A 24,172-nucleotide genomic window follows, 5' to 3' on the forward strand; every position below is an offset into this window, starting at 1 on the left:
TGTGGTTCACATGTCATGTATATATGCAAATAACATGCTCCATGATCGCTGCTGGAGTAAAAAATAAACAATACTGTAAGTACAGATAAACGTGTTTCTGGTGGTTCTAGACAGCAGAATATAAGAGGTTTCTCTTCTGGTTGAATGCTTGTAGTCTAAATGTTTATATGAGTTCAGTCATGTTCTCTATTGTTCATTACTGTGCTTTCAGTTTCTCTATCAATACTGAACGGGTCAGCTGCAATCAGCTGCTCCCCTTGGTCAAGGTGCGCCTGTGTTTTTTTCTTCTTCTCTTGAACCCGCCCCCACAAGGGATGCGTAGCCCTGATTGGCTTATAAAACTTTCAGCCAATCAGCTTCTCCCCTTGTTCAAGGTGCGCCTGTTATTTTATTCTCTTGCACCCGCCCCCATGGGAATCCGTGGCCCTGATTGGCTGAAAGTTCCCGTCCTGTACTTTGAAGCACTTGTCACTCCTTGAAGTCATCGTGAGGACAGACTGAAGCACGGAGGCTTCCTTTACCTGCGTCTCTCGAAACAAGGTACGTCTGTTTTTATGTAAATAAAATGAAATGAATCAGAAATGACACTTGAGAAAGTTGAAGACTAAGACGCGACTGTCTTGTTTCCTGTAAGTTCGGTTGGCGGGAATGTAGCAGCTCATAGCGCGAGCTTCCTCAACAGGTAACGTACGTTAACGTAACCGACGTTACGTTAACGTACGTTACCTGTTGAGCTTCCTCAGGTAACGTACGTTTACGTAACCGACGTTACGTAACCGACGTTACCTGTTGAGGAAGCTCGCGGTAAACGTCACAGTCATTGTAATGTAACTTCTCGTTTAAATCGACGTAAACCAGCTGTACATTACATTAAAGTGCCGATACTCCCACAATACGCCCACAATCCTCTTGTACTGAAAGCAGTGAACGTTACACCCCGATATGCCGCATTGGACATGTTATGACGTGTCGTTATAACGCATACCTGTCTGACAGGTGGGTTGATTCAACACTGGGTTACTGGCTTCACAGAACAACATTGAACATATATATATATATATATATATATATATATATATATATATATATATATATATATATATATATATATATAAGATGATCCAGCTGTTTCAGTCAGTATTGGACACTGTATTTATTGTAGACAGTTACTTTAACTATAATGGCACATTATAGATAAATATAGTAATAGTTAAATATATCACCTTTCACGACTAGGACGTGTGGATTCTAGGTATTAGACCCTGAACCATCCTAAGCACAGGAAGCCAGACTAACAGGACGTGAACCACCTCCAGGAAGAAGCACCTCTTGAGGTGAGGAATGTGTGAACCTGTCAGATCACCTCAAACTCATGTGATACCAGAAAGCCCCGAGATGTGACACTTTATGGACAAAGATTTAAAACCTCATGTCGGGCATTTAAAGGATTACTGCAAACTGCAAAGGAAAGTGTATGTCTCCTGCTGCCTCAGTGGGGACACGTGCTGTAAAGCCTAAACTACCTGGTTACTAATGCTACTGCTATTCCATGAAGCTGCTGCATCTTCATCTAAGGAAGTAAACCAACATGGCAGGATTGTTGTTTCTGAAATGGGTTTAATATGTCACTTATTATTATGGCCAATATTTCAGCGTTATCAGTTTTTATTGCTATATTAATATTTGCAGCAGCCCTTTTATGCTGTGATAGCACCCGATGCTGGAAGACGTTGATGTCATGTCGGGGGGGTTCCACTCTCACCTAGCGGGTGTCACTCTCTCAATACGTTCATGTCGGGGGGGTTCCACTCTCACCTAGCGGGTGTCACTCTCTACGTCCTGCAGGAACATGGCTGATGGAGAGCAGCAGAGCGGTGGGGACACTGTGGACGCGCTGGCATTCTTTGCAAAGAGGTAATTATTGTCCAGGGATGAGTGTCTGACATATAATATATATTATGATATATATTATATCATGATGTATATCATGATATAATATATATCATGATATATATCATGATATATATTATATCATGATATATATCATGATATATAGTATATCATCCGCTCTGTCGTTGGAATGGACGGAGTCAGATCTCACTTCACCCTTTGACCTTTTAGAGTCTTTGTTATGGAGTCATATAAGTCGAGTCAGTTCTGATATGACCTCCAGGGTGTAAGTGTCTGCCTTCTCTGTTCTTTAACGCTGTAACATACATCATGACCTCATGAATAGAAAGTCTCATGATCTCATGAGTAGAAGGTCTCTTGATCTAATGAGTAGAAGTTCTCATGATCTAATGAGTAGAAGGTCTCATGATCTAATGAGTAGAAGGTCTCATGATCTCATGAGTAGAAGGTCTCATGATCTCATGAGTAGAAGGTCTCATGATCTCATGATCTCATGAGTAGAAGGTCTCATGATCTCATGAGTAGAAGGTCTCATGATCTCATGATCTCATGAGTAGAAGGTCTCATGATCTAATGATCTCATGAGTAGAAGGTCTCATGATCTCATGAGTAGAAGGTCTCATGATCTCATGATCTCATGAGTAGAAGGTCTCATGATCTCATGATCTCATGAGTAGAAGGTCTCATGATCTCATGATCTCATGAGTAGAAGGTCTCATGATCTAATGAGTAGAAGTTCTCATGATCTAATGAGTAGAAGGTCTCATGATCTAATGAGTAGAAGGTCTCATGATCTAATGAGTAGAAGTTCTCATGATCTAATGAGTAGAAGGTCTCATGATCTCATGAGTAGAAGGTCTCATGATCTCATGAGTAGAAGGTCTCATGATCTAATGAGTAGAAGGTCTCATGATCTCATGATCTCATGAGTAGAAGGTCTCATGATCTCATGAGTAGAAGGTCTCATGATCTCATGATCTCATGAGTAGAAGGTCTCATGATCTAATGAGTAGAAGGTCTCATGACCGACTGCTGTGCTCATCTAATGTGGTCCAACCAGTAAAACACTGAAGGTGTTCAGGAGGGATGGAGTTCCTCTGGTTTTAAATGTGTGTGTGTGTGCGTGCGTGTGTGTGTGTGTGTGTGCGTGTGCGTGTGCGTGTGTGTGTGCAGGTCAAATGAAGAGGCGGTGGTCCCGGCCCCCAGCAGCATGACAGCAGGCTCTGACCCGTACCGCTACAAGATGGACTATGCCAGCCTCGGGACCTGTCTGATCATCAACAACAAGAACTTCCACAGTAGCACACGTAACTACACACACACTCACTCACTCACACTCTCTCTTTCTCTCTCTCTCTCTCGCCCTCTTGCTTCACATGTCTGCAGCCAGAACAGCGTGGTAGAACATCCTGGTACTTCTGGCTGTGGACAGACTACATAGTGTGGGTGAAAGGACCAGGATGTATCTACTTGGCTGAGCTGGTCCAATTATCCTAGTGCTCAGGAAGGGAGGAAGGAAGGGTGCTTCAATGCAACCTTTCCTGTCTCCTTCTAGCACAGAGTAAACTGGACCATTGTTTTCATTTAAAGACACAGCCCTCAGGAAAGGCTCTTGTTTATGCAGCGTAATGGAAGTGCAGTCGGCTTCTCTACTCCACCGCAGCTTTGGTCTTTTTCTTGTCACAGAAGCAAAACCACAGGTGTGAATAATAGAATATGAGGGTCTGGATCACTGCCACTGGGACTCTGGCATGTTAGTAATGTCTGCCATGGAAAAGCTCCACACATGTGTTTTAATAGAGTTTACATAATGTTAACTAGACGCAAATACATGAGGAAAAAGTTCTGTGTTTGCTTCACTGAGTTCCCAAAGCTGTCCCAGTAGTCTACAATCCCAGTAGTCTAAACCCTCAGTAGTCTACACTCCCAGTAGTCTACACTCCCAGTAGTCTAAACTCCCATTAGTCTACACTCCCAGTAGTCTAAACTCCCAGTAGTCTAAACCCCCAGTAGTCTAAACTCCCAGTAGTCTAAACTCCCAGTAGTCTACACTCCCAGTAGTCTAAACTCCCAGTAGTCTACACCCCCAGTAGTCTAAACCCCCAGTAGTCTACACCCCCAGTAGTCTAAACTCCCAGTAGTCTACACCCCCAGTAGTCTAAACTCCCAGTAGTCTAAACTCCCAGTTGTCTACATTCCCAGTAGTCTAAACCCCCAGTAGTCTAAACTCCCAGTAGTCTAAACTCCCAGTAGTCTAAACTCCCAGTAGTCTAAACCCCCAGTAGTCTAAACCCCCAGTAGTCTAAACTCCCAGTAGTCTAAACCCCCAGTAGTCTAAACCCCCAGTAGTCTAAACTCCCAGTTGTCTAAACCCCCAGTAGTCTAAACCCCCAGTAGTCTAAACCCCCAGTAGTCTAAACTCCCAGTAGTCTAAACCCCCAGTAGTCTAAACTCCCAGTAGTCTAAACTCCCAGTTGTCTACATTCCCAGTAGTCTAAACCCCCAGTAGTCTAAACTCCCAGTAGTCTAAACTCCCAGTAGTCTAAACTCCCAGTTGTCTAAACCCCCAGTAGTCTAAACCCCCAGTAGTCTAAACTCCCAGTTGTCTAAACCCCCAGTAGTCTAAACCCCCAGTAGTCTAAACCCCCAGTAGTCTAAACTCCCAGTAGTCTAAACCCCCAGTAGTCTAAACCCCCAGTAGTCTAAACCCCCAGTAGTCTAAACTCCCAGTAGTCTAAACCCCCAGTAGTCTAAACTCCCAGTTGTCTAAACCCCCAGTAGTCTAAACCCCCAGTAGTCTAAACCCCCAGTAGTCTAAACTCCCAGTAGTCTAAACCCCCAGTAGTCTAAACCCCCAGTAGTCTAAACTCCCAGTAGTCTAAACCCCCAGTAGTCTAAACTCCCAGTTGTCTAAACCCCCAGTAGTCTAAACCCCCAGTAGTCTAAACCCCCAGTAGTCTAAACTCCCAGTAGTCTAAACCCCCAGTAGTCTACACTCCCAGTAGTCTACACTCCCAGTAGTCTACACCCCCAGTAGTCTAAACCCCCAGTAGTCTACACTCCCAGTAGTCTAAACCCCCAGTTGTCTAAACCCCCAGTAGTCTAAACCCCCAGTAGTCTACACCCCCAGTAGTCTACACTCCCAGTAGCCTTCTTCTACCTGTGGTTTCTCTGCAGACATGAGCCCTCGCAATGGGACGGATGTGGATGCAGCCGATGCCGTGAAGACCTTCAGCAGGCTGGGCTACAGGGTCAGCGTGGCTAACGACCAGACCACGCACCAGATGAAGCAGCTGCTGAGCAGCGGTGAGTACGGCTCAAGCTTTACTTCTGTTTGTTTGTAATACAGCTAAAACTAACGCGCACGTAGGATATGATCACACGGCAATGTTACCTAAAATAGACGATTGGATAAAAAGATGAAATGTAAAGGATCCCTTCAGAGAATCAAAGGAGGTTGACAGTACCGACCTGTAGTGTTTTATACTGTCCCACTCTCCACCAGAAATTTCCTATGTCATGTGTGTGGCATTGGAATGGTTTGGTCAATATTTCTCACAGAAACATTTTTGCAATGTTTTTTCTTTAAAAAAATAAAAAAATCTTGTTAGTTCTTGATTTAGATATCAATATTTTATCCAACAGGATAATTGCACTTTGTATCCGAGGACAATCAACATGTCCAGCGGTTGTAAAAGCACACATTTAGTCTCGTTAGCACTTTAATTAAACGTTCCAATGTTGGTTCTCGAATATCAATCCGTTACCGCAGTAGCACGCAGCGGCCACTAGATGGCAGCGTGGGAGCCTGGTTTCTCTCTGACTCCCCAACACGCTGCTAGACTGAGGCTGAAGGAATAGTCCTCTTTGGTTAGAACCTTCCTAACGGAGTGAAATTACCTGAAGTACCTCAGTGGCCGCCATGATAAGTGCCGGTCGAATTCTCTAAACACAAAGGAAAGGAGCGTCAATGCTTCCTAACTTATCTCCTTTAGCATAGGAACCACTGGACCTGCCTTTACCAAAGGAAAGGAGATAAAGCCGACCCACAATTTCTTGCGGCGGCAACATTTAAAGTGACGTATCATTCGGCCGTTCACGAGAACAAACGATCCCGACCGAGAAACGCAGATCATGTACATAACCGTTAGCATAACTTGGAAATACTTTCAATAATCTGTTAAACCGGCTGGAAAACTACAAACGTAACGTTGCTGAAAACTGCTGTAAAGTGATCAAGCTGCTGTATTGATAAGAATATCAACAGATATCAATTACAACCACAGAGAGAACTCTGGTGTTGTTCTGCAGCTTCAGCCCTCATTCTGTTATTTGACTTCAGCTCAGAAGCTTTGATGAAAGAGTTAAACTGGACGAGCTCTTCAGTCTGAGTCATGTTTCTGATATTAACGGACTCTACGTTCCTGCAGCATGAGAAGGAACACCAGCCTGGGACGACACCTGGACCGGTATCTAACCCTCGTCCCTCTTCCTCCCTGTGCTCTAGCATCCCAGCAGGACCACAGTGGCAGCGCCTCCTTTGCATGTGTTCTGCTGAGCCACGGAGACGAGGGCGTCATCTACGGCACCGACGGCTTTGAGAGGCTGGAGGTCCTGACGAGCTTCTTCAAGGGAGATCGCTGCAGGAGTCTGGTGGGGAAACCCAAGCTGTTCTTCATCCAGGTGAGTCACCTGACATATGTAGTCCACCTGACACGTGTGATGGTACATGTAGTCCTGACACGTGATGATGGTTCATGTAGTCCTGACATGTGATGATGGTACATGTAGTCCACCTGACATGTAGTCCACCTGACACGTGATGATGGTACATGTAGTCCACCTGACATGTAGTCCACCTGACACGTGATGATGGTACATGTAGTCCACCTGACACGTGATGATGGTACATGTAGTCCTGACACGTGATGATGGTACATGTAGTCCACCTGACACGTGATGATGGTACATGTAGTCCACCTGACATGTAGTCCACCTGACACGTGATGATGGTACATGTAGTCCTGACACGTGATGATGGTTCATGTAGTCCTGACACGTGATGATGGTACATGTAGTCCACCTGACATGTGATGATGGTACATGTAGTCCTGACACGTGATGATGGTACATGTAGTCCTGACACGTGATGATGGTTCATGTAGTCCTGACACGTGATGATGGTACATGTTGTCCACCTGACACATGATGATGGTACATGTAGTCCTGACATGTGATGATGGTTCATGTAGTCCTGACACGTGATGATGGTACATGTAATCCTGACATGTGATGATGGTACATGTAGTCCACCTGACATGTGATGATGGTACATGTAGTCCACCTGACATGTGATGATGGTACATGTAGTCCACCTGACATGTGATGATGGTAAATGTAGTCCTGACATGTGATGATGGTACATGTAGTCCTGACATGTGATGATGGTACATGTAGTCCTGACATGTGATGATGGTACATGTAGTCCTGACACGTGATGATGGTACATGTAGTCCTGACACGTGATGATGGTACATGTAGTCCTGACATGTGATGATGGTACATGTAGTCCTGACATGTGATGATGGTACATGTAGTCCTGACACGTGATGATGGTACATGTAGTCCTGACACGTGATGATGGTACATGTAGTCCTGACATGTGATGATGGTACATGTAGTCCTGACATGTGATGATGGTACATGTAGTCCACCTGACATGTGATGATGGTTCATGTAGTCCACCTGACACATGATGATGGTACATGTAGTCCTGACATGTGATGATGGTACATGTAGTCCTGACATGTGATGATGGTACATGTAGTCCACCTGACATGTGATGATGGTTCATGTAGTCCACCTGACACGTGATGATTGTACATGTAGTCCACCTGACACATGATGATGGTACATGTAGTCCTGACACGTGATGATGGTACATGTAGTCCTGACACGTGATGATGGTACATGTAGTCCACCTGACACATGATGATGGTACATGTAGTCCTGACACGTGATGATGGTACATGTAGTCCTGACACGTGATGATGGTACATGTAGTCCTGACATGTGATGATGGTACATGTAGTCCACCTGACATGTGATGATGGTTCATGTAGTCCACCTGACACATGATGATGGTACATGTAGTCCTGACACGTGATGATGGTACATGTAGTCCTGACACGTGATGATGGTACATGTAGTCCACCTGACATGTGATGATGGTTCATGTAGTCCACCTGACACATGATGATGGTACATGTAGTCCACCTGACATATGATGATGGTACATGTAGTCCACCTGACACGTGATGATGGTACATGTAGTCCTGACACGTGATGATGGTACATGTAGTCCTGACACGTGATGATGGTACATGTAGTCCACCTGACATGTGATGATGGTACATGTAGTCCTGACATGTGATGATGGTACATGTAGTCCTGACACGTGATGATGGTACATGTAGTCCTGACATGTGATGATGGTACATGTAGTCCTGACATGTGATGATGGTACATGTAGTCCTGACATGTGATGATGGTACATGTAGTCCACCTGACACGTGATGATGGTACATGTAGTCCTGACACGTGATGATGGTACATGTAGTCCTGACACGTGATGATGGTACATGTAGTCCACCTGACATGTGATGATGGTACATGTAGTCCTGACATGTGATGATGGTACATGTAGTCCTGACACGTGATGATGGTACATGTAGTCCTGACACGTGATGATGGTACATGTAGTCCTGACATGTGATGATGGTACATGTAGTCCTGACATGTGATGATGGTACATGTAGTCCTGACACGTGATGATGGTACATGTAGTCCTGACATGTGATGATGGTACATGTAGTCCTGACATGTGATGATGGTACATGTAGTCCTGACATGTGATGATGGTACATGTAGTCCTGACACGTGATGATGGTACATGTAGTCCTGACACGTGATGATGGTACATGTAGTCCTGACATGTGATGATGGTACATGTAGTCCTGACATGTGATGATGGTACATGTAGTCCTGACACGTGATGATGGTACATGTAGTCCTGACACGTGATGATGGTACATGTAGTCCTGACATGTGATGATGGTACATGTAGTCCTGACATGTGATGATGGTACATGTAGTCCACCTGACATGTGATGATGGTTCATGTAGTCCTGACACGTGATGATGGTACATGTAATCCTGACATGTGATGATGGTACATGTAGTCCACCTGACATGTGATGATGGTACATGTAGTCCACCTGACATGTGATGATGGTACATGTAGTCCACCTGACATGTGATGATGGTACATGTAGTCCTGACATGTGATGATGGTACATGTAGTCCTGACACGTGATGATGGTACATGTAGTCCTGACACGTGATGATGGTACATGTAGTCCTGACATGTGATGATGGTACATGTAGTCCTGACATGTGATGATGGTACATGTAGTCCTGACACGTGATGATGGTACATGTAGTCCTGACACGTGATGATGGTACATGTAGTCCTGACATGTGATGATGGTACATGTAGTCCTGACATGTGATGATGGTACATGTAGTCCACCTGACATGTGATGATGGTTCATGTAGTCCACCTGACACATGATGATGGTACATGTAGTCCTGACATGTGATGATGGTACATGTAGTCCTGACATGTGATGATGGTACATGTAGTCCACCTGACATGTGATGATGGTTCATGTAGTCCACCTGACACGTGATGATGGTACATGTAGTCCACCTGACACATGATGATGGTACATGTAGTCCTGACACGTGATGATGGTACATGTAGTCCTGACACGTGATGATGGTACATGTAGTCCTGACACGTGATGATGGTACATGTAGTCCTGACATGTGATGATGGTACATGTAGTCCACCTGACATGTGATGATGGTTCTTGTAGTCCACCTGACACATGATGATGGTACATGTAGTCCTGACACGTGATGATGGTACATGTAGTCCTGACACGTGATGATGGTACATGTAGTCCACCTGACATGTGATGATGGTTCATGTAGTCCACCTGACACATGATGATGGTACATGTAGTCCACCTGACATATGATGATGGTACATGTAGTCCACCTGACACGTGATGATGGTACATGTAGTCCTGACACGTGATGATGGTACATGTAGTCCTGACACGTGATGATGGTACATGTAGTCCACCTGACATGTGATGATGGTACATGTAGTCCTGACATGTGATGATGGTACATGTAGTCCTGACACGTGATGATGGTACATGTAGTCCTGACATGTGATGATGGTACATGTAGTCCTGACATGTGATGATGGTACATGTAGTCCTGACATGTGATGATGGTACATGTAGTCCACCTGACACGTGATGATGGTACATGTAGTCCTGACACGTGATGATGGTACATGTAGTCCTGACACGTGATGATGGTACATGTAGTCCACCTGACATGTGATGATGGTACATGTAGTCCTGACATGTGATGATGGTACATGTAGTCCTGACACGTGATGATGGTACATGTAGTCCTGACACGTGATGATGGTACATGTAGTCCTGACATGTGATGATGGTACATGTAGTCCTGACATGTGATGATGGTACATGTAGTCCACCTGACATGTGATGATGGTTCATGTAGTCCACCTGACACATGATGATGGTACATGTAGTCCACCTGACACATGATGATGGTACATGTAGTCCACCTGACACGTGATGATGGTACATGTAGTCCACCTGACACGTGATGATGGTACATGTAGTCCTGAAACGTGATGATGGTACATGTAGTCCTGACACGTGATGATGGTACGTGTAGTCCTGACACATGATGATGGTACATGTAGTCCTGACACGTGATGATGGTTCATGTAGTCCTGACATGTGATGATGGTTCATGTAGTCCTGACACGTGATGATGGTACATGTAGTCCTGACACGTGATGATGGTACATGTAGTCCACCTGACATGTGATGATGGTTCATGTAGTCCTGACACGTGATGATGGTTCATGTAGTCCTGACACGTGATGATGGTACGTGTAGTCCTGACACATGATGATGGTACATGTAGTCCACCTAACACGTGATGATGGTACATGTAGTCCTGACTCTTGACACTTCCTTTCCCCCGTTCCAGGCGTGCCGCGGGACAGACCTGGACGGCGGGTCCCTCATCGAGACCGACAGCGTCGATGCTCAGACGTCGGAGAAGATCCCTGTGGAGGCCGACTTCCTGTACGCCTATTCCACCGCTCCAGGTAACGTCTCTCTGTCACACGTCTTCTCCGTCCGGTAACTGTATGTTTACCTTGCTGTGATGCTAACGCGCCTTGCTGTGATGCTAACGCACCTTGCTGTGATGCTAACGCTGCGCTCTCCTGCAGGCTACTACTCGTGGAGGAACACCCAGAACGGCTCGTGGTTCATGCAGGCGCTGTGTGAGATGCTGCTGCATTTCTCCGGGAAGCTGGAGCTGATGCAGATCATGACCCGGGTCAACCGCAAGGTGGCGCTAAACTTTGAGTCCAACTCCAACCTGCCCGGATACACCGGCAAGAAGCAGATCCCCTGTATCGTCTCCATGCTGACCAAAGACTTCTACTTTCCTCAAGCTTGAGGTGTGACCAGCGGGGGACGCTGGTGTGTGATTTCGGCCAAACAGGATAGCATTAGTGTGATTGTGACCCAAAAGCATTTTAAAAGCATTGTATTTTTTGTGTGTTGCATGAAAGTACTGTTGCATGAAAATACTTTTCACTTAGTGAATACACACATAAACACAATCAAAGGTCGTGGACACGTCCATCCTATCACTAGGTAACAGTCAATATGTATTCACAGGGTAAACATGGGTTTACGCCTTTTTAACAGCTTTTGAATGCAATAAATGCACAAAGTATAATCAAATCAGGCCATCACATGAAACAATGTCTCAGGGTTCTTACGCTCATGGGAAACCTGGAAAAGTCATGTAGTTTTAAAATGGTTATTTCCAGGAAAAGTCCTTGAAAAAAATAAAATCCCAAAAGTTTAGTAAAAGTCATGTAAATGTATTATATTCATGTTGTTCATTTACGCTGAGTTTGAAATAATGAATATGCTTTTAAAAGAAAGACTCAAAATATAACCAGGCATACATACAGGCATCTATATGAATGTTTATTCTTTTAGTCAAACTATTGTCTCATTCATTTGAGTCATTCAAGGCAGTGTTTTTCTACCTTTTTTGAGCCGTGGCACATTTTCTACAATAAAAAAATCCCGCTGCAAACCAACAACCAAAAGGTTACAAAATGTCACATTGTAGCATAATACAGCATAAATAGTAATTATTATTATTAATGTCACATTGTAGCATAATACAGCATATATGGTAGTTATTATTAATGTCACATTGTAGCATAATACAGCATATATGGTAGTTATTATTAATGTCACATTGTAGCATAATACAGCATATATGGTAGTTATTATTAATGTCACATTGTAGCATAATACAGCATATATGGTAATTATTATTATTAATGTCACATTGTAGCATAATACAGCATATATGGTAAGTATTATTAATGTCACATTATAGCATAATACAGCATATATGGTAATTATTATTAATGTTACATTGTAACATAATACAGCATATATGGTAAGTATTATTAATGTCACATTGTAGCATAATACAGCATATATGGTAAGTATTATTAATGTCACATTGTAGCATAATACAGCATATATGGTAATTATTATTAATGTTACATTGTAGCATAATACAGCATATATGGTAAGTATTATTAATGTTACATTGTAGCATAATACAGCATATATGGTAATTATTATTATTAATGTCACATTGTAGCATAACACAGCATATATGGTAAGTATTATTAATGTTACATTGTAGCATAATACAGCATATTTGGTAAGTATTGCGCTACCTACTGGCATGGAAGAGTATTCACTGTTTCAAGTAAACCAGATTGCTCCATCAGACAAAAAAAAAGTATTATCACTTCATAAAGTTATGCAAAAAATAACTAATATTTAGTTACTACTAAATATCTTATTGTGGAAAACACAAAACAATGAGTGCAGATGTGTGAGCATCAGAGGTGTCAAAAGTATTCACATTCATTACTCAAGTAGAAGTATAGATACTAGGGTTTAAAAATACTTCTGTAAAAGTTTGAGTATCAACTCAAGCTTTTTACTTAAGTAAAAGTGTAACAGTACTGGTTTAAAAACTACTTAAAAATATAAAAGTAATGTATTGGGAATGTTTTTTTTTCCATTAAGGACAAACTCTTAAGCCGTGTCTCAGGGGCCTATAGTGCACTACCCCACCTCCCCCAAAACAATCATTTTTATAAAGGCCATAATGACTATAATGTTTTAAAATGTTATGTTGAAAAATGTGGGATGCACTAGGCTACCCGTTTCAGCTGCATGTATGCCCATTTAAAATGATCACATTCTATTACAATGCAAATTCATTAAAGTACCATGTGTGTACTACTGAGCATTAACATGCGTTTCATGGAGCGGAAGACATGATTACTAGTTGCCTATAAGTATTGTAATAGTGCAAAATAGGCGGCGACTCCGACACAAACACTTAAAGCTGTGGTTCTCAAACTTTTTCTGTAAATAACATAATTGTGTGACTCATCTGTGCTTTTATAAATAACAGAATAAAGAAAATTGCAATCACTTTCAAGTAAATCAGATTGCCCCATCAGACAATGTTTTGTGCAACTTCTATCTGTGCAAAAAAATAACTCATATTTAGTTACTACTAAATAGCTCATTGTGGAAAACAATAAGCTTTTAATTTTTTTTGCCAAACAAAACAGAATGAGTGCAGATATGTGAGCATCAGGTTGTATCAGTATTAGTGGAGCAGTGAGCTGCTTTCCTCCACACATATGTTATAAACGGGGTTGTAGATTTGATACGGCCTCTCAATTCATGCTCAATATTGAGCTTAGATCTGTTTTTTTATTTTGAGAAACGCAACAGCAAGAAAAGACGAGCTCACGGAGCTCACGGCGTCGCGTCAAATCGCGCATGCGCAAGCTAGCCTGTTAACGGCGTACCGCAACCATTTACCCGAAAGTACAGGCATTTGTCCATGTATTTATTAATGACTTAGTTTTATATCCGTGTACTTTGTACTTTTGTAATATGTGAAGCCAGCAGCTCATTGTTGGTAGAAGACACGAGCACTTTGGCTCTTTCACCCGGAGCAGGAGAGCTGCTCTGTGTTCAGAGAGCTGCTCCGTGTTCAGAGAGCTGCTCCGTGTTCAGAGAGCTGCTCCGTGTTCAGAGAGCTGCTCTGTGTTCAGAGAGCTGCTCTGTGTTCAGAGAGCTGCTCCGGGTTCAGAGAGCTGCTCCGGGTTCAGAGAGCTGCTCCGGTGCGAGGAGAACTCCGGTTGCTCCTCACAGGAGAGCTGCTGTTGCATCTTCACCCTGGGAGCGTTTAAAACGCAGATATAGCGGTCTACTTTCCACGCGACATATTTTTCGACGCTCTCTGTCCGCTGCTGTGTGTGTGTGTGTGTGTGTGTGTGTGTGTGTGTGTGTGTGTGTGTGTGTGCTCACCTTTGTGCAGAGAGGTTTTTTGTGTGTGTGTTTTTGAAAAGCCGGAATGAAATCAAACCAAAATGAAATAGTAACGAGGCTATTTTTAAAATGTAGGGAGTAGAAAGTACAGATATTTGAGTGAAAATGTAAGGAGTAGAAGTAAAAAGTCGTCTGAAAAATAAATACTCCAGTAAAGTATAGATACCCAAAATTTCTACTTAAGTAAAGTATTTGTACTTCGTTACTTGACACCTCTGGTGAGCATCACGTTGTATCAGTATTAGTGGAGCAGTGAGCTGCTTTCCTCTACACATCTTTTTAAAACGGAATTGTAGATTTGATACGGCTCTCAGATCATGCTCCATGTTGAGAGACACAACAGCAGAAAGACGACCTCACGGAGATCTCATAAAGATCGGCTTTTGGCGAAATGACAAGAATCAGCGAGTCGCGCATGCGCAGCGTAACCTGTTAACAGAGGACGGTGAACATTTAAAACCAGCATTTCCTCTTGCGCCCCGCCTGTAATAAATATCGCCCCAGTTTAATAAATACCGACTTAAAGGAAACATGGTGTTCATTCATTTGAAAGACGACCACAAAGTGAGCAGGCTTTGTCAGTGCAGTGTGTTTTTCGGGCTTTTGGAAGAATATTTCCAGAGCCTCTCGATATGAGAAGTCAGAAACGTCATTGATGAGCTCCAGGCTGCAGGCTGTTGATGTTTGTCTTGACCTGCAAACACATGAACTGTTGAGCTTTAAAAGTGAGAGCTCATATCTTAAAATACTGATAGCTTCAGCAGCAAATCCCATTGTGAAAAGCATGCCACATATTTTTCGGTGGGATGTTTGTGTGTCTTTCACTGGGGTGTTTGTAGAACTTAACGGTTATTTAGTGGAAGATGACTTCCAGGGCACACATGGTCTGACTTTACCCAGGTTTGAGGTCACTTTCTCTGGGTTAAGGTTGGGGAAATGCCCCTATAAAAGTACATGGGACTCTGGGTCATAGTTAGTGGAAGTAACAGTGACACTGGGAACATAAGGGTGATTTGAAGGAAGACGACTTCCAGGACATACATTGGCTAACTTTACCCTGGAATAACGTCACCTTCTCTGGGTAAAAGTTGGGGTCAAGTGACCCCCTGGAACCACCTCTGGAGCTCACCCCCTAACCCGGCTCACCCTCTGACCCCGTGGACCCACACTTTAAGCACACCCCCCGAGTTAAAACCCCCTGTGCGCTTTTTAAAAAAAAAAATTCCAAATCCTCAAAGACGCTTGACAGATAAAAACTAAACAAAAACACAACCGAATTATAGTAGCATGAGACAATAGAGCAAAAAAAACAAAACAATATCACACCAAAAAAAAAAAAAAAGTCGCAAAAAAATTCAATAAAAAAAGGCAGTTCAGCTGAGTCTCCTTCAGGATGCAAACCACCAACTATTGGTTTAGGTCCCAAGATTGGGTTGTTTTAGGCTAATTCCATACACTTAGACCACTTGGCTATGAGTGGATTATCTTTGGTTTGTTGCGGATTCTTTTCTGAACCTCGCAGAGACTTGAAAGTCGGCTCCCCCACTAAAATGACCAATGCGATTCCAACGGTACCATCCGCGAGCTAATAGGACCTTGGCAAGGCACTTTTCTGAGAATGAGTCATTTTGCTAATTGAGCTTTTAACACTTTTGTTTGCTATTGACATGAGGTTATGTGTTGATGGGCGAGTGGTTGAGGTAGAGGAAGAGGGATTGGGAAAGTACATTCTGGAATAGTTCATATGCAAGAATATACACATCAACTGAGGCAAAACACTGCTAACTCAAGATGGTTCAAATGAGTCTATCTCAAGGTGATATGCTCTGATCCTCAGGCTCTAAAAAAAGAAAGAAAGAAAGAGATACATCTTTACTTAACTAGACTAAGGTGCCCGACTGTGGAGGGCTGGGGTGGGTGTGCTAAGCAGCTGCCACTGCTCTGCCTAAGTGAAAGAACTGCACCATGACCAGTGAGAAGGGTCCCAGGAGGTTGGCTCAGGAGGCAAACTGTCTGTGCACATCGCTTCTCGGCCTTTTGGCTAAGATCAAGAGAAGCAGATAACTACTGGAAAGTGAGTTCACACAGCGGCAGAGCGATGGCCACAACATCATCGGAGAAACAGCCGATCCCAAAGGTCGGGCTGAGGAACACCCTAAGATTCCAGGTGATAACAGGAGAGGAGAGGCTGATGGCCAGGGAGTTTTTCGTTGGTTAAAGTCGTGATAGAGCAGCTGCATCTCAAGGTGGACGAGGTGTTTTGCATCCAGTGGAACCAGCAGGAGAAGTCTTTTGATGTCACACTGCTGGACGCTGTCATCTATCGGAGGGTGGCTGAACACTGCAGAAAGGACGCTACGGTGAGCCCGCTAGCCTGCTACGAGGTTGTCCACCTGGATAGACCAAATTTCAGGCTAGTGACGGTTCACATGTATAATCCCTTTGTTGGGGACGGGGCTCTGGACACTTTTTTGGGCCAGTACAGCAAGGTGACGACTGCGGCCAGGTACGTCAAGGACCCCCTTGGTTTCTGGACCGGGCGGCGTCAGTTCCAGGTGCTCCTGCACCCCGATCCAGAAGGGCCGGATGGCCTGAAGCACCCCCCGGCCTTGTTTAGCCTGGGGGCAGACCGGGGATACTTGTTCTACCCGCGCCAACCAGCTTTCTGCAGGAAGTGCAGACAGTCTGGCCACAATGGGGGAGGCTGCACTGGGGACTGCTGCCGTTTCTGTGGGCAGGCGGGACACACCAGCAAGGAGTGCGAGGTGCCAAAGACGTGCCACGGATGCGGTGGTGTGGACCACCTTTTCCGGAGCTGTCCAAGCCGGAGAAAATCATATGCAGCTGGGAGGTGATAGCCCAGGTGAGAGTGGGGGAGCGGAGGGGTTGGAACAGGAGATGGGGACACAGCTGCCATCAGAGCGGCAGGATTGGGGCTGGAGTTGGACCTCCCCCCAGACTTGCTCACGCTGGCAGATGACTTCCAGGGCTCACATGGTCTAAATGTACCCAGGTTTGGGGTCACGTTCTCTGGGTACAAGTTGGTGAAATTACCCTCACCAACTGCATTGGACAAAGAAGTCCCACTTTCAAAGAACCAGGGATGTTTGTGTGTCTTTCACTGGGGTGTTTGTGTGTCTTTCACTGGGTGAAAGGTGAAGACAACTGCAGGTAAAAGTCATTGTTGAATAAAAACCATGAAGAAAGATTATTTCCAGTGTGGTTTTGTTCTCCAGTATGAGCGCTGGTAGGATGATGAGTCACCGGGAAGACCTCATTATTTCACGTGCAGACACTTTATAATATGTGTCTCATATTTGTCTCTTAACACAACCATGTTCACGAGGACGCTGTGCGTCAGCGGAGGAAACACATGCGACCACACGGGGGCGCCAGAGAGACGTGTGGTCCTGAGGGCCCTCTTCTGTAGGGACCGGCCTTCAGAGGAACACGTCCAGGAACTGAAACTGTGTCTCATACCACACACTTTAACACACACTTTACACACACACTTTACACACACGCTTTAACAGACCAGCAGGTGTGTGTTTCGCTCCAGCTGTCCATGTGTCTCAATATACTGTGAACAGTCATTTGAGTCAAGACTTAAGTAGTCAGTTGCTCTATTAGTTTATCAGTGGCTGCACGTGTGTGTGTGTGTGTGTGTGTGTGTGTGTGTGTGTGTGTGTGTGTGTGTGTGTGTGTGTGTCAGAGGGAGATAACCCTGAATCCAGCGCTGCACCCTGACAGTATGACCGTTCATAACTTCTTCCTGACACCGTTTACACATATTTAGTTAAAATAACAATGTTTATTTATGTATTTTTTCCAGCATCATATCCTCTGTTCCTGTACTTTACTATGGTTTCTCTCTGGCGTAAACAGAGAGGGCCATGTGGGGGACGCCCTGCATGAAGTATGAATAGCATATATATATAAATATATATATATATATATATATATATGTGACGGCTCCCCTGCCTGTCTGTCTGCTTACCTGTCTGTCTGTCTGTCTGTTTGTCTGTCTGTCTGCTTACCTGTCTGTCTGTCTGTCTGTCTGTCTGTCTGTTTGTCTGTCTGTCTGCTTACCTGTCTGTCTGTCTGTCTGTCTGTCCCTCTGCTTCCTGCAGGACGGCGTGATGAGACGCACCTGGGCCCGGTGCTCCTGGGGGAATAAAGCTCCGGCTCTGGGCCGGCCAAGGGGCTCTCGATAGCGACCGCAGGCTCTCCGTTGTCGCCAGCTCTCGTGCGCACCCAAATAAAGCCGTTTTGACAATTGTCATTGTTTTTGCTCGGACCGCTGCGTCTTCAGTGTTCTTTGTTGCGGCGCCTGAGCCGGGCCGTGACAATATATATTATATATTTCTTTTATTTCAGACTCGTACGTCCATATAACAACAAACAGAACAACAACAATATATAAAATACAATACACTACAATACAAGGACACAGGAATCATCATTAGTTAAAAAGTCACTCGTGGTTAAAAACATACAGACACTTGTTCCAATGCTTCCAGAGACAAGAACAACACCTTATATCACTCTGTGTTGGCTTGGTCAAGGCTTTTATAATTACATTTTCGGATTCATCCAGTCAACATTTAAATTTGTACATGAAATTCCTCAAAACAGCATAAAGAGTGGGAACATTATGAGTCACAAACATGTGACTTACACTTTCCCATCTGGGAAGTTTTAGCAAGATTCTAAAAGCATCATTAAATGCCATCTTTTTAATGTGTGCTCTGCTGTACCTGCACCACAGGTGTGCTGTATAGAGGGGAGTACAGGAGGCTCTAAAGAGAGCAGTTTTAACATCTTCTGTGCACATAAAAACTGTACGTGCCAGCATATTGGCTTGTGCATGAAGTTTGCAACACTGCCCCTGCACATCGTCATCATCAATCAAGTCATCCCTAATAATGTGACCCAAATATGTGACTCTGTGCAGCACATTCAGCTGCTGGTCTCCCATAAGAAATGAGGGAAACTGTAGCTTCTGATCTTCTTTTGTTTTAGCAATCATGACATCACTCTTTTTAGAGTTGAATGTGATGTCACAGTGCAGCCCATAACTTGAGCAGACTCTGAGCAGTTGCTGTAACCCAGCGCTATAAGGAGGCAGGACCACTAAGTCATCAGCGTATACCAGATGGTTAATAAGAGTTTCCCCCACCATACACCCTGTCTTACACCCTTTTAACTTTTTGGAAAGGTCATCCATGTACAGATTAAAAAGAGCAGGTGACAGTATTCCACCTTGTCGAACGCCATTGGTCACTAGGAAGGGCGCAGATACACTCTTACCCCATCTAGCTCGCATGGTTTGACGTGAAAACCAAAAGTGCAAAATCCTGATCAAGTATGGAGGGACCCCTTGCTCTTGCAGTTTGACAAATAGTTTAAAATGATTAATTCGATCAAAAGCTTTAGATGCATCTAGGAAACACATAAATATTGTGGTGTTAAGTCTCCTGTACTTACTAACAACTTCCTTCAGTGCATATATACATAAATCTGTGCTATGTTTACTCTTAAAACCAAGTTGATTGTCAGTGGTGATCATGTACTCTGGAAGCCTATCTAAGAGAATCCGTTCTAGTACTTTACAAAGTACGCTGGCCAGAGCAATTGGTCGGTAATTTTCAATGCTGGATATTTTACCGGTTTTGTTTTTAATTACTGGCACCAACAAAACAGTCAGCATAGAGTCAGGAAGTACCGTGCAGTAGCAGTCCAGTTTTTCAATGGCATACAACACTTCGTCAGGTCTAATACAAACACCTGCATCATTAGGAACGTCACCAATATTAAATGTGTCACTCTTAACACTGTTAAAAATATCCCTATAATGTTTACTCCACAGATCTGCAATACTGTCTGATCCAATAGCCCCATCAATATTGGATGGCAGGGGCATCTTACTGTTATTGGCAACCTTAACTTCTTTCCAGAAATCATAAACATTATTATGTTGAAACTTTTTGGCCATGGAGTTTGCCCTCATGGCCTGTTCATTTCTTTTAATAAAGAGCACAGCATATTTAAATCTAGCATTTGCCTGTTTCTTGTGTTCACACTCTGGACCACGTCTTGCTTTTCCTGATAAACCCAGTTTTTAAAAGCTTCTCTTGCCTCTATATGGAGTTCAGACACATATTCATTCCATCCTGGCCAAAGATTATGTTGTTTAGCCCTTTTTTTGTAAAATAATTTACTTACATTATTGAGACAGTTCACAATGTTATCATACATTACACACAGATCACTATTATGATTTTGATTTTTACAGTTAATGTTGCCACACATAATTGCATCAAGTGGTATATTAATATTTTCGAGGCTCTTATCAGTTTGTGATTTGTAAAGCAATAAATCATCTTCTGTGATCTTTGCCCAATCTACTTTAAAATGTTGTTCATAATTATCATTATCATTACTGGTCAACTCAAGTAGGTTCTCAACATTTAGTCTCATAGAGACAGGTGTGTGGTCTGCTGTAGCCAGGTCATACGAGATTGCAACATCCTGGAGACAGTCATGAGCATCAGCTGTACAAATACAGTGATCCAGCCAAGACGTTGCATGCCACGCTTCACTGGTATATGTGTAGCTATTTACTGGCAACAGCACTTTGCTGGACAGGACCAACATGCTATCTTGACAGAATTGCATTAGGTGTTGACCAAACAGGAAGTTTTTATCTGAAATATCAGCATTAATATCCCCCACAACAAATATATTTGTATATGCACTTTCTTTGATAAAATAACTTATAAAAGCGAGCCTATGAAGGTATTTGTCCTCGTTTTGGTTACTTTCATAAGGAGTGTAAACATTTAAAATGACAAAAACCTTATTATTATGTACAACTTTAATTGCGATGCACCAGTCCACCTCTAGTCTAATCACACTGATCAGTGGGTCATATTTTTTGTGCCACATAATGGCTACCCCACCAGGTATTCTGCCACGCACTATTCCCTTGCTTAGGTCTGTTGTGGATTCTCCTGCCCCATGAAAATCACTATTTACAGAATTAAGTTTATCCAGATCTTCTTTGGCTAAAAAAGTCTCTTGTATACACAATATATCAGCACTCTCCATTAAAGTGTCAATAACAATGCGTCACGCTTTGTCCCCGGCAGACTGTCCAAGGCGCAAGTCACGCGAATGATAGGACACAACTCTAATACTCATGTTTTAATCATTTTGCATGGCAGCAGATGCCCCAGCTTTAGCAATCATGACAACACTCGCTGTTGCAAGGGACATGTCTAAAGCTGGGCCTTTATATATATCTATATATCTATATATATATATAGATCTATATATATCTATATAGATCTATATATATATATATATATATATGTATATATATATATATATATATACAGGCCTTTATCTGTGTCATATAAAACACAGATGAATAGTATGTCAGTAAGAGGCAGGAAGCCCACTGGGCTTATTAGAAGCCTGTACATGATATGATGTATAATAACAATACATAATAATTAACCTTTGGTCTTAACATCACTACAATAATACAAATTAATACATTTTCATTATTTTAATTGTTTTATAAGCCTATACAACCAATAATACATTGTACTATAGATATAATCTATCATGTTCACATTTCATCAGAAAACACAACGCTGCAGTTTCTGAGTCAAAACTACTTCCTGTTAGAAACTGTTGCGTTCAAAGTCAACAGGAACCCGCAGTGTCGCTGCAGGACGTCTGCAGGCAAATACTGAGGAAACAACTGCAGGTGGGCCGTGCCACGCGCGCACACGCACACACATACGCGCGAACACAGGCGCATACACACAAACACGTACACGCGCACAGACAGACGCACGCACGAGCACGCACGCGCGCTTGAAGTTTCTTGTTTCGTTTCCAGCAGCAGCGGCGAAGAAAGGGGAGGAGCTACAGCAGAGGAAGTGAAAATGAAATCCACCTCAAAGATCGTCTATGTTTGCAAAGAGGAAGATCCTCACAGCGGGCGGTCCCTCCTCCTCTGCTCCTGAACTCTGTCTACATTATCAACATTAAATCACACGTCGGGTTGTTTGTTCTAACCGCACGTGTTGTGGTAATAGCGTGATTTAACGCACATGTTGCCCTAGCACAGTGGTGTGCACGGTGTGTAGGTGCACGGTGTGTGTGTGTGCACGGTGTGTGTGTGTGCACGGTGTGTGTGCTGGTGGAAGTAAAAGAGGGAAGCCATGACCAGCTGTGACATAAGTCACATTCACATCTAGAAATAGCCGAGGTGTTGACATGCAACAAGCTGTCAGAAACATAAACAAAATGACTTCAATAAAAACATGAATAAATCCTCTTAACATTGCCGTAGTATATTATCACCGTGGCGATGTGACTCCAATGTGTTTAACACAATACAGTAAGACACATGTATTCTGTCTGTACTTATATTTTTGTTATTGTGGATTTTTTTCAAACTTTTTTACTTTACTTTTATGTTAATATTCTTTACTGTTTATTATTTATTCATAATACTTGTATTGATCTATTTTACTAAGTCTCTTGTTTGTTTCTTATGCTGCTGGACTCCAGCTGCAGGATTCATATAGGATTATGTTATCATAATAGTATTAAACTGCTCCTTAAAAATACTAAGGATGGGTCAAAATTACACTCAAATATTACTTAAAATATATATATTTTTAAATTGTATATTTTTTTATAATATATTTATTGAAAGTATACGACAGTACAATTATTTTAATGTGTGTTAAAAGTGTATTTTTTTAAGTATGTGAAAGCGTGACTTTCTTAACTTTTTATATATTTTCAGAAAGTACACTTCTCAAATATTACTTAAAATATAAAAATAATTGGAATATATGAAATCTGTATTCATCAAATGTGCTTTAAATAAAAAATGTCAATGCTAATTTAGAGCATACATTTTGAAACATGTTGAGTTCAAAGAAGTACATTTGAGTAACTGCACAAAACCTACACTTAACCCTATAGGGTCTTAAGCCTTTTTCTCGATTTTACATAATTTCTTAAATTCTCCTTTTAAGGCACTTGCATATAAGATACATACCCATGTGTTACATCATAAATTGCAGAACAATCTCAGCTCTCTATATAATGAGGCACAATTGTCATAAGGCAAAAGTGTAAAGTGATATTATGAATCTAAAGCTGAAAGTGTAAGTTTGATTAAAAAAATCATTCATCACTTCATTTATCTTGTGAAAACATAACTTTACTCATGTTGGTGCTAGAAGTTGGTCTACCAAAGGTTTTAAGTTTACAAAAGCGGTGAAATATAGAAATAAAATGGTAGTTACATGTAAATAAATGTCCCAAAAAAGAAGAAGATGTTATCGTTTTTTGAGCAGAAATGTGGTCTTTCACCAAAATGATAGAAATGGGAGAAATGACTTCACACTGCAGATAAAGCTTCATGCGGTGTGTGCAAATGAAAAATGACCATCACAATTTTTTTTGTTTTCAAATAAAATATGTATTATTCATAAAGAAATAAATATTTACACATATACATGTTTAGAAATAGAAAACAGACCGGGGAAGGTGGGGGTGGCTGTGGTGAATCCTTTCTG

The 24,172-nt window shown here is 42.7% G+C and overlaps 1 protein-coding gene across 2 annotated transcripts; it reads left to right on the forward strand.

Annotated features, from left to right (window-relative positions):
• Positions 1-491: 491 nt before the first annotated feature.
• LOC306745653 (caspase-3-like) lies at positions 492-12,212 on the forward strand. 2 transcript variants are annotated; one of them, XM_079228486.1, is made up of 8 exons: positions 496-540; positions 1,237-1,334; positions 1,846-1,914; positions 3,085-3,218; positions 5,089-5,217; positions 6,419-6,594; positions 11,080-11,200; positions 11,327-12,212. In XM_079228486.1, the coding sequence occupies exons 3-8, from the start codon at positions 1,850-1,852 to the stop codon at positions 11,557-11,559; spliced, it is 858 nt and encodes a 285-aa protein (XP_079084612.1). In that variant the 5' UTR covers positions 496-540; positions 1,237-1,334; positions 1,846-1,849; the 3' UTR covers positions 11,560-12,212. The 2 variants fall into 2 exon arrangements, with proteins under 2 accessions (XP_079084611.1, XP_079084612.1); XM_079228485.1 differs by lacking the exon at positions 1,237-1,334 and having other exon boundaries at positions 492-540.
• Positions 12,213-24,172: the final 11,960 nt, after the last annotated feature.

This window comes from Taurulus bubalis, assembly GCF_910589615.1.
Source record: "Taurulus bubalis genome assembly, chromosome: 13".
Lineage (NCBI taxonomy): Eukaryota > Metazoa > Chordata > Actinopteri > Perciformes > Cottidae > Taurulus > Taurulus bubalis.